The 12,298-nt window shown below is 37.3% G+C and overlaps 1 protein-coding gene across 1 annotated transcript; it reads left to right on the top strand.

The window, feature by feature from the left end:
* Positions 1-7,544: 7,544 nt before the first annotated feature.
* On the top strand, positions 7,545-9,071 carry LOC131460524 (odorant receptor 131-2-like). The gene is made up of 2 exons (XM_058631115.1): positions 7,545-7,694; positions 8,304-9,071. Exons 1-2 carry the CDS (start codon positions 7,545-7,547, stop codon positions 9,069-9,071), a joined length of 918 nt encoding a protein of 305 aa, XP_058487098.1.
* The last annotated feature ends 3,227 nt before the right edge of the window (positions 9,072-12,298 follow it).

Here is a 12,298-nt window from a genome sequence, read left to right as displayed (position 1 = left end):
GTGTTTCTCTTTCTGTCCAAATATGGTCATTCAAGAATAAGTTAAAATACAGTGTAACTGTCAATCTATTTACTTTTTTACTATCTTTGTTTTCCACAAATCACTCATAGTGACATAGTCAATAGAGCTGCGTTAGAAGAAAATTAAGAGATTACAGAATCACATTGATCTTCATTTCAAAAATCAGAAAATCTTTAACATTAAAATGACATAAAACACAGGTAAAGATAAATAAATTCATAAATAAATAAATAAGTGAAAACACAACATAAAATATTAAAAGGCAACTCATTCCAGAGTTTGGCAGCCAAGGCTGCAAAAGACTGGTCCCCACGTTTCTTGTGTGGTCTTTTAGCCTTTTGCAAGATTTTCAAATCGGACTTGATTTTAAAAACTAAAAACTACAGACACAACAAACTGTGTCACTGATTTTCATCGAGTAGACGATCTCAGTCAAGACTCAAGACCACACGCACTTCAATGATTTTAGGGAGGAGATTCCAGGGATTTGCGAAACACGGAAACTCACAGCGTGATTTAACGTGTCTTCAGAATATAAACTGTCAGCGTTGGCAGGTAAAAGCCGCTCTGTGTGTGTGTGTGTGTGTGTGTGTGTGTGTGCGATGTATCGTAAAACAAACGTAAAAAGAAAACTGAGAAGACAGAATCAACTTTGTCTTGTACAAGTTAAGTTTTTTTAAATAAAAATATGCAACATCCGTTTCCCGGTCGACTCGCTCTCATTGGTTGTTGCGGGGCTTCTGCTTACGCCCCCCCCCCACTCGGTTTTATGATTTTAAATCGGGAAGACTCTGATGCGTCTGATGACGTTAAAACCGTGTCTGTTAATCTCCTCACACGACAGGATAATCTGGCCAGATAATCTGTTCAAACCGGCCTAAAATCGGCAGACACGCACGATTGTCGTAATGGCCAGATCGAGACTGAATCTGGCCAATTATCCTCCAGTGTGGGGCGGGGCTTAACATCATATTTTATGTCAGCCCGAGAGTAGATGAGGCAAATTCACCACAACTTTACTCCCAAGTAAGATAGAGATGTGTTGTGCTGTAGGTTCCTTTAGATCAGGGGTCACCAACCTTTTTGAGACCGAGAGCTACCTGAAGGTTAGAGAATAATATGGAGGGCTACCATATTAACATTTTATGCAGTTTACCATTTAAATGATAAATATTATGCATTCAATTGCATACACATTAATTCCAGTGCTTACTCCTAATGATTATCACAGTTTTTATAAACAATATCAAGGACATTTTACTCAGTGATCATATGGATACATACAAGTGAGGTGAAGTGAAATGAGCCCGCGGGCACCTCGTTGGCTGCTCGCGGGCTACCAGGTGCCCGCGGGCACCACGTTGGTGACCACTGCTTTAGATAGTACCTTATTTTCTCAGGAGAGACACATTGGACATTTCTGTTCAAACAAATAATATCTATGCCATCCCAAAATGTTCCATCCGGGCCACCATACTGAAGATTTCCTGGCTCCCCTTCGTTGAATTTGAACTTATTAAGTCATAAATACTGTTTTGTTGTTAAAAATGTGCTCCTCAAACTTTTTTTTACCAAGAACCGCCTGAGAAAATATAAAATGAGGTCAAGCATCGCTGTTCAGGTGTAAAATATCACGATTAGTAACGTCTTTAGGATCTGAAATCAGGAAGAATCTACGCCACATCGAATCATCTGCCTCCATCCTGTTCCATCCCTCGTGTCCTCTGCTATTTCACCAAATTTAAAGTATTTTCAATAAAAATGTATATAAACTAAATATGAAATACATGAGAAAAACATTTGAAGTGACTGAGGAACATTTATACATTTATGGAGAACAAAACCGTGTAAATTATTTTCATGTTTCGTGTAAGTGAGTCCCTGTTTTTAACTTTTTCACATGTCTTACTGGTTGTCATTGAAAATTAGATCTCCATTGACCTACCTGGTAAAATAAATAAATGAATTAATAATTGGAGGATTAATATATAATAATCGGCCGTATTTAAAAAGTCCAGTTTTAGTCAAAACTAATATAATAATTAGATATATTTTCTAAAGTCAGGTAAACGTTCTGACTAAACTGCAAAGACCTTGTAACTTTGTCACTAAACTTTTCACGACCGAGGCTCAGGTGACAAAAACATTTTTGTTTTTCTCTCCGGTTCCAAAGTTGTGTTTTTGTTATTTAATTTTTAATTTTTTATATTTTTTAAAGGTCAGTGAAACACGTGAAGGAGTGAAGGGAACTCCTGGTGGATCGTCGTTAAAGAGCAGCTCCACAGGGAATCACTTCCTGTTTTCACATTAAGAGCGTCGTTACTGACGATGACCTTAAACACATTTCCTCTGTAGACTCTGACGCACAACATGTTTATTCCAGCTCTTACTTTTCCTTTATTTTAACAAACAACACAGACAAACAACTTTTTTCTCATTAGACAAAGAACTCTAATGAGAAAAAAAGAAATCACTGATGAATCGACATTTTTAAAGAAACTTGTGGCCAAAAAGTGCCAAAACATTCATTTATTTTAACTTAAATGTTTATTTTTAACTTGAATCAGAGCTGCAAGTGACTTATTAGAAGCATATCAGGACAGTTTAAAGACATTTTTACAGGATAAACACGAAAGAGGGATCTCAGCAGTCACAGCTGAGCTCTCTGGCGCCCCCTTTTTCCAAGCGTAATCACTTTTTTATGTCATAAAAGAACGCAAATTCAAAAATCATTATTTATATAACTTGTGGGTTTTATAATCTGAACAGGGTTTAACTTTGAGGTCTATGAACCGTCAACCCTCCAGTTACAAGCCCAGTCCCTGTCCTCTCATCCACGGTCTGCCTCAGATATTGAAGCAGTCAGAAAAGTTCGAAGTTAAGAGAAGTTTTTCCTCCGTGTGGATTTCAAAGAGCACGTCCTGTGACGACGTACAGTTTGTTTTCCTAACGACTTTCATCAGCTTCTCTTTCTCTCTCCGCTGAGACTGAAGCAAGCAAATATTTTCAAGTACATTTCAAGTAGGCTAAATATCAACCTAATTATTATTAAAAGGTAATAAAGAGCAGGTTGTTTGAAATGGCAGCGAGGAGAAAATCTCTCCGAAGACACGGCTAATGAATCCCTGTGATGACTCTGTGTGTGTGTGTGTGTGTGTGACCTTTACACGAGGATCCTAATGAGGAGAACGTCGTGTGACTCACTTCCTGAATACACCGAGGGTTAGTGGAAATGTCACGAGCTCCCGAAGAGCAACTAAGTCCAGTTTACTGTAATAACTGTGTGTGTGTGTGTGTCAGAGTTTGACGGCTTCACTAAAGACATCGTGAAAAAGTAAAGTCGTAAACTTCCACACAACAAAACGTAACATCACTGTAAAAGAACAGTTGGATAAAAACTACAATTAAAATTTGGTCTCTTTTCCACTACATTTGTGGATACACTGGATTTTTGCTCAACACTTCTTTTTCCAGTGGTTGTTGTTGTTGTTGTTGTTGTTTGAACGTGCTGGAAAAACAACAACAGCAAAACAGTTGGAAGAGGAAGAAAACAACAAAAACCAGCATGAAACTAAGTGACAAAGTTACCTTTTACTTCACTCCCTCATTTAAACTCAACAGCAAACCTTCATGACCAATAAACTGTTTCTGAAAAGGAATGTAGTCCACTCATCTGTCGTTTATTTTCCCGATAACACGCTGCCGTCTCATATGGACTCATATGGACTACTGAGCCAGGAATCCAACCCACAACCTTCCAGTTGAAAGACAACTCACTTTACCACTGAGCTACACTGCCCATTTTCACATGTCAGTGTTTGTACATGCAGGTTAAAAGACAATAATTCTGTTTTCTTAATATCATGTGAACACGTTAAACTTCCACGCGTCTGGACACATTCCACCAAAGAAGAAGAAGAGAACGATGCTACGGTTCCCTCGGTTACGTCTGGTTCGAGCAGCTCATCAGCTGAAAGGATCCGTCGGACAGGGGAGCCTGGGGTTTTTTTCTTGCTTGGGGCTTATACTCCACCTACTGGTGGGTCGGATGTTCAGTTCCTGCCTGCGCTGTCCATGTACACCTAAAATCTGGCCTATGTGATGCGCATTGGGTCCATACCAGGGCCATTAGACTAAAATTGTCTTAGTCAGACTAACATACCTGGATAATGCAGCGATTCATAGTCCGATTACTCCTGCATGTATACACTTAGTCAGATTGGCGTCCTCGCCACAGTAGAAGGAGATCACGTATAAACCGCAGCAGTTTCATCTCTTGTTCCATCTAATTCTAAAGCAATTTTCTCCTCCCCATGTAAACTCGGACTTGGCAGGTTGTCTGATTCCCCGTCTTAGTTGGACTACGGCCTTAGCTCGATTAAACTGTTCATGTAAACTTACATTAAATCTATCTATGTTCTTTTTTGCACCCAGCAGAGCACGCCCCCTGGTGGCTAAGTGTTACGTCCATCCTCCATTTTAGGCTTCACTTTTTAAACATCTTTGTGTTTATATACAGATTATGTTTGTCACTGAAAATTAATTTGGGTTTTAGCGCCAGCAATAAAAAAAAGACATTTAGCACGTTCACTCAAGAGGTTGGACGTTCATCGCAGAATGAATGCAGATTAAACACATTCTCAGTGGTTAAAAACATTCCTGACATTGAAGTTAGATTTCCGAGACTTAATTCAGACTTCTGAGAATTCAAAGTTGGAATTTTGAGAAAATCTGACAATAAAGTTGTCATGAGCGCGACGTCCAACACAAGAATAAAAGCGAACAATGCTGAACTGTAGATCAGTTAAAATGACTTAAAAATCCTGAAAACGTTAACGTTAATCTCCAACATTTAGCAAAGGAAATGTCTTAAATGTCAATATTTAAGAGAGGAGTCTGGTATATTTAGCGTGTCAGACGGAGTCTGTGCTCCGGTCATGCAGGGAGTACTGAACGATTCTGTGAACAACTTTTTTTAATCAACTGATTCTAATGATTCAGTTACAACCAAAACAACTGCTTTACAAGTGACTAGTTTGTTTTTTTATTCCCTGTTTGTATGTTGTTGTGTTTTCTGGTTCTCAGCTGATATACCTGGTTAAATACAGGTTAAATAAAAGTAAGTAAATAATACGACACTACTGTAAACATCCATCCATCCATCCAACCACTGAGCGGTGCCCAGCCCTTTTTTTGATCTGGTGAGGACTCGAACCACTAACCCTCCATTTTAATTAAGCTAAAACCATTGTTTTTCTGTTCATATTTTAAGACTAAGAACACTGCTGTGCATGACCCTGCTCTTCTCTCCTTTGAAGATGCAAATCCAAGCATGACTTAACAAATTCAAGTGTGGTATAAAATTAAAACAGAACTATTGTGCTATTATGAAGTACTACACACAGCATTTCAAAAATACAGTGCTTAACAAATGTAATTCACCTTTTCCTCCCTCTTGCTCTTTCTCTCCCCCATTTTTCCTTTCACCCCAGCCTGTCTTGGCACATCTTTGAGTCTGGTTCTGTCAGAGATTTCTTCTTCTGTTAAAAGTTTTTTCTCTCCACTGATGTCTAGTGTTTGCTCATTGTGTGAACTGTTGGCTTTCTCTGCTCCCTATAATGTTGTCTACGTACAGAGCCTTGAGATAATGTGTGTTGTGATTCGGTGCTATACAAATAAAATTGAATTTAATCGAATTGTTCCTTTTCATACCCAAATATCAGTCAGAAATTAATCAAGCATAACATTCAACCATTAAAACAATTAAAATAAACTGAAAATGTTAGCATTAAAAATATACGTTCAGTTAGAGAGCTTCTACATACTGGTGTATTAACCATTACAGAAACATAAACATATTATGATTTTGATCATTACCAATGCTGTAAATTCAGGGCAGCTGTGGCATAAACCTTATATTAGGTGGTGCTCTAATACATTTGTGAAGCACAAACAGTTGTTTGTTTCAGCTTCAGTAACAATCTTAACTTATTACAAGACTTACGGCAGACGGTCCCTGGTTTACAAAAAAAACCCAACCAAAAACACGTGTGACGTAACTGTTACCGCTGACGTTTGCTCTCAACATCATATCATTACATGTTCCATATATAAAGGATATAAAGTTTGAGTTGTCGTCCTGGTCTAAAGACGTCAGCTCAGGTAAGGGACAGCTGCTGTATCTGCTTTCTGTCGTGTTGACCTGGTGTGTGCTGGTGTGTAAAGTCTGAGTGTGAATGAAGGAGTTGTATCTTTTTCTTAAATAAATAAATAAAGACCAGACAAACAACAGACCAGGTTAAATAAAATAGTAAAAAGCAATAAATATGTAATTAAAAGAAAGTATTCTATAAATATGTTTTAAGAAGTGATTTAAAACAATTGGCATTGAGCGATTATTATTTATTTATCATCCACTTGTTACAACATTATTTTTTATTCTTCCTGTTTCAAGTATTTAATATTTAGTTCATTATTTTTATTTAAATACTGTATATAATATAGACATAAAATGTAGACTGGAGAAACAAAAGATTAGATTTGTTCAATGACTGGGGACTGAAGTTAAGACATTATGTTTGTATTATTTGGGATTAAACTCTTATATTTTTATCATATGAAGAGGAAAAAGGAAAACTGGTTAAACATAATTATGGGCAGAAAAAACCTTCAACTCTTCCTGGCTAAATTTTACACTGTGAATTTATGAAATACTCACTGATGTGGAGCCGATCAGAATCCTTTTCCTGGGTCACAAAAACTGTCCTGAATACCTCTGAACATTGATAATAAGTAGGTGATTGTCCAAGTGGAGATAATGTAGTATATCATCAAAAACAATCTGCATTCACCAACTTCAGTGCCTTTTTCTTTAGCTAAACATGAACCTCAAACACTTTTTTTAGTGACATCTCCATCTGTTCACATGCTCTAAGTCCTACTGGTCTGTTTTAGTCAATAATTGCTATGAATATTTGTGATAAAGATTGCACGTTATTGGATTTCTTGCCGATATCAGAAGTGCTTGGGCCAATAACCGACAAATTTACATCATATTTTTCGTATTCATGTCGCAGCGATTTTCATTTCCTTCATTGTACAAAATAAATAAAACATTGAAAGAAATAGTAGTTGTTGAGGGCAACAACACTTTATTCAGCCTATACTGTTTTGGTCAAGTCATATCAGGGATCTTGGCGTGTGTTCCAATATCTGATAATACGGGGATCAGCGAATACATGTATTATTAAATATTTTTGTAAGCAATTGATTATTTGGGCCAAACCATCGTATCTCCATCAGACAAAGTGTCTTCAAACGTCTTCAGTCAGAAACAAAAACCCACGTGTGATATGACATTTTCATTTTTTTGTGAAGATAAGCAAATCATTTAAGATCAGATTTGTTGAACCACCTGCCGGGTCAGATACTAGTTGCTGCCACTGTGGTAATACTTAGTTGATGCTGATAATATTGTGGATCCCTACTTATTATATTTATCTCTTCCTTTCAGATTTCAGGAAATGAACGCATCGTCTGCCAACATGACCGTGGTTCTTCAGTATCGAGACTCGTTCACTAAAGCCGTGACCAAGAATGTGATTGTCGTGGTTCTTGGTATCTCCATCAACTACATCAACGCAGGCCTCATTCACACCTTCAGGAAACACCAGGTGAGTTTATCCTCTCACAAATTTCACTGTGTGAATGAAAATCACTGTGTTTATCGGACAGTGGAAGAGGGCGACAACGATCGATAGCTTTAAAGTAATAGTTGTACGAGGTGCTGACAGACCTCCGTGCCGAACAGCCTAGGCCCCCAAGTGGGTTTGCCCACGGTTTCCATAGTGCTTTCCTCATGTGGATGATTAAGCAGTAGAAGATGAAAGCAATACAGCAGCACAGTGGCTAGCTTTGTTGCCTCACAGCAAGAGGGTCACTAGTTCAGATCCCCGTTTCTCCGAGTTCTTCGGCTTCCTCCAACAGTCCAGAGACATGTCGATTAATGATTAGATTAATTGGACACTCTAAATTGACTATGGGAGAGAATGGTTGATTGTCTCAGTGTGTTTGCCCTGTGATGGACTGGTGACCTGTCCAGGGTGTCCCCTGCCCCCACCCGTCGACAAATATCAGCTTGGATTAGCTCCTGCTTCTTCTGCTATGTGGAGGCCAAAGAGGTAGACAACTGATGGATGATGATGTCTGTGTGAATAGGACTGATTGACGATACAAACCCCAACCTCCCTGTCTTATGTCCTGTTCTTCTCATTTCCTACCAGATCTTCTACACGAATCCCCGCTACATCCTTTTCATTCACCTGGTGGTCAACGACATGATCCAAGTGACGCTGGCTATCATCCTGTTTGTCATCAGCTACACCATCTACAAACTCAACGTCTCCCTCTGTTGCATTTTAGTTCTCCTGACTCTGTTCACCACTGAAAACACTCCTCTGAATCTGGCCTGCATGGCGATGGAGTGCTACATCGCCATCTGCTTCCCCCTTCGCCACGCGCAGATCTGCACGGTCAAGAGAACTTGGATGGTGATTGGTTTGATGTGGGCGACCAGCATGTTGTCAGTTCTCCCTGATCTCTTCATCACCATGGCCACAGAGCCTCTGGACTTCTTCCATTCCAGAGTGTTCTGTCTCCGGCAAAATGTCTTCCCAAACCCCCTCATTGTCAAGAAGAGGGACGTCACTTATGTTGTGTTTTTAGTGATGGTTTGGCTCGTTATCTTTTACACCTACCTCAGGATTCTGTTCACAGTAAAATTAGCTCGCAAAGATGCTAGCAAAGCCAGAAACACGATCCTGCTCCACGGGTTTCAGCTGCTGCTGTGTGTGACAGCATATGTCGGCCCACAGTTAAAAAATGCTCTGCTGCTGTGGTTCCCGAAGAACTACACGGACTCCCTCTTTGCCACGTACATCATAATACAGATGCTGCCGCGATCCATCAGTCCTATAATCTACGGCGTGCGAGACAAAACGTTCAGGTCGTACCTGAAACAGCACCTGATGTGTAAAGTCAGAATATCGTGAAAAAGTTCCTGACAAAATAGTCTGTGCTTTCCTCACCTTCACTCTAATAATATGCTATAACAGTCATTCCCAAAGACTGGGTGGAGGTCCACAGGTGGGTCATGGTAAATTATTTATGGAATCCCAGATTTATTATTTTCATGCAACATATGTTGGAAACTATTTGTTTACCAAATCAAAATGATATCTAGTGTTACAGATATGGCTGTAAATTAGATGATACCATATGCATATATTTGCTCTTGCTTTATACTCTGATACGACTCACAACTGCAATCTTCATGTTTGTACTCCTTGTAGAAAGGGTGGGAAACACTGTGCTGTAACATAAGAGCAGCTGTAGTATTAAAGGGATAGTTTAGTTTTTTTTGTTGTGGTTTTAGATTATTAAAAGGAAGTGATGAGAAATACACAATATAATCTGTAGTCATTGTGTTTGAGTAATAATACGATAAAACAGTGTAGAAAAAAGCTTAATTACCATAAAACCTAACAATTCTGACATTTTATGAGATCAAATACTACAAATTGCAAACCTAAATAAAGGGTGTCTCCAACACTGCCTGTGTGGCTGAGTTTTACTTCAGTATCATGTTTGTGTTGGATGGCAATCAGTCCTGTCACTGTGATGATGGAGGGCACACCTTTTAAACTGTTTTCCTATCAAGACACCAAAGCATTTGAAAAGCAAAATGTGGAAGTATGAGTTTTACACATTAACAAACACATCTGTTGGCTGTCAACTTAAATGGTAACTCCAACTGAAGCTAACAGCTTTAATGGTATTAGCATGTCACGCAAGAATTGTCACTTTTCCCAATGAGTTTTGGGATAGCCTGATAGCGATTAAAACAGTAGGCTGAATTAGCTGCTACCTCCCTGACTTCTATGCTAGTGCCCTCAACAAATACATATATACATACATATATGTATATGTGTATATATATACATATATATATGTATGTATGTATATATATACATATATACATACATATATGTATATATGTATATATATACACATATATACATATATACATATACATACATATATATACATACATACATATACATATATATATACATATATATACACATACATACATATTTCTTTGTATGTTTATTTTGCACAATTAAGTTGTTTTCAGTGTAACTGAATCATTAGAATCAGTTAATCCAAAATATTAGTTTAGTAATCCAGTTCAGTGGGGTGTAGTGGCTCAGTGGTTAAGACCGGCACCCTGTGTGCAGTGATGGGGACGAGCCCGCCTATGCCGAGTCCGAGTCAGGACCGTGTCTTTGAGGAAGCAAGTCCGAGTCGAGACCGAGTCCTTTAGGAGTCGAGACCGAGTCGATAAAAACATGTCAGTTTTCATATTCATGATTTAGTATCACCCCAGTTAATAATCAACAGTTAGGCCTACAGACTAAGCTAGATTGGGAATTGTTTAGAGGAGCAGTCTTAACGTCTTAATATGGACTATGCTTTTACTATCATTAAAAAAAATCCCTACCAATGCATCATCTTCTGCCTATTTTTATAAACTGCTTTAACAGTGCTGCTCTGTCATCAACATGTTAAGCCCACCCTGACTTTTTTTATCATAGTTAGCACATAACATGAACATAAAAAAATGCGTTGGTCTCGAGGACTCGGTCTGAAATTACGAGATTTACTGAAGCCATTCTGTTGGTGTTTTCGTCCAAATGAACTGAGGTAAGAACCACCTTCTGTCTTCAAAATCTACAATCCTATTACACCCTCACATATTATAGAGACTGTGAGGGTGACTTGTTCACTATTACTCATGCACAGTTTGCTTTTTCCTGTCGCTGATCTTTGCAGTTTTAATTCTGTCATTTGCATTTCTAGAAAAATGTTCCTGGGCTGAAAATCTCACAATTTGAATCTGATTCCTTGATTTATGATTCAATTAAAAATCTGAATTCTGAAATTCTGAAATTCATAATTTCATAATCAGAATTATGAAATTATTAAATGTTTGAATTATAAAATCAGAGTCGTGTTCAGCAAGAAGATTAGGGATATTTTATATTTGTAAGGCAACATAAACACAAGGAAGTCCAACAAAAACAATTTCCCCTCAGGGATGAATAAAGTATTTCTATTCTATATGAAAAGTATCCTTCGTATAACCTGAAAACATTATGTGAGGGTATGAAATACCTTGAAATTAAAAAAAAAATACTCATGAATTACTCATAAGAATCACAATTGTTACATAAATCTATTACCAAAGATAAATATTCACACATTATCATCAAACCCACACACTGTGGAACACTAGAGGTACACATTATGATTTTCAACAAAACAAACACCTTTTAAATCTTATTTTATAGACTTGCCTTATGTTTTTAAATGATGTTTTATCGCTTGTATTACTTTTTTTCAATGTGATGTCTGATTGTTATTTTTTTATTTGTACCTACTTTTTTTTTTTTACAACATTTGGTGTTGTGTATTTTGTGACTCTTGTGTTTCTTGTTTTCCTCTTTTGTAAGTCAGTTTGGATATAAGCGTCCGCTAAATGCTTAAATGTAAATGTAAATGTGTCTATGTGTCAATCCTGTCGTTCTGAAACTAACCTTCATTATGTTATATAATTATAAGTTCATGTTATTAGCCCTCCACTACTCTGGGCTTTATCCATAAAATATACTCAGCAAATAGATAAATATGTTGATCAGTGTTTACCAAACCTCAAAAAAGAAAACTACTTTAAACAAACCAAAGAACATTTAGCTTAAATAAACCAGAACAGATTTAAGATTACATTAAGCTGAATTCACTGAAGTGGTCTTTATTTCATAAAAAAAAAAAAGAATCATCAAACTGGTCTGCAAATATTTAGTATGTGATTAATAATTATTTGTCACAGCTCTACTGTCTGTAAAAACACGACTTAAACCTGTTTTTAAAAATGAAAACAAAAATGTTGATCAGTGTTTTGCAAATCTCAAAATGTCTCAAATGTTTGTCTGAAAATCAAAATGATTCAATTGAATGATTTCTTTGTGTTGATGCCTCTGGTAAAATGCATTCCTCTGAGACTGTGAAACTGAATTAGAAAAACTATTCAGTTGTAATTTTAAAAAGATAAATTTTACATGACATTTTTCATCACATAACGGCTCAGTTTAAGATGTTCTAGTAAATAATGACTCCACATTATCTTTTTATCTCTTTTTTAGGTTGAGATCAAAAT

Source organism: Solea solea, chromosome 6, assembly GCF_958295425.1.
Source record: "Solea solea chromosome 6, fSolSol10.1, whole genome shotgun sequence".
NCBI classification, from domain to species: Eukaryota; Metazoa; Chordata; class Actinopteri; order Pleuronectiformes; family Soleidae; genus Solea; species Solea solea.
This window is presented reverse-complemented; position numbering and strand designations above follow the sequence as displayed.

Bases quoted from the DNA above. Each gene is read 5' to 3' on its own strand.
- LOC131460524 (XM_058631115.1), top strand. From the start codon at position 7,545: ATGAACGCATCGTCTGCCAACATGACCGTGGTTCTTCAGTATCGAGAC. The intron at 7,695-8,303 runs GTGAGTTTATCC...ATTTCCTACCAG, and splicing joins ACACCTTCAGGAAACACCAG to ATCTTCTACACGAATCCCCG.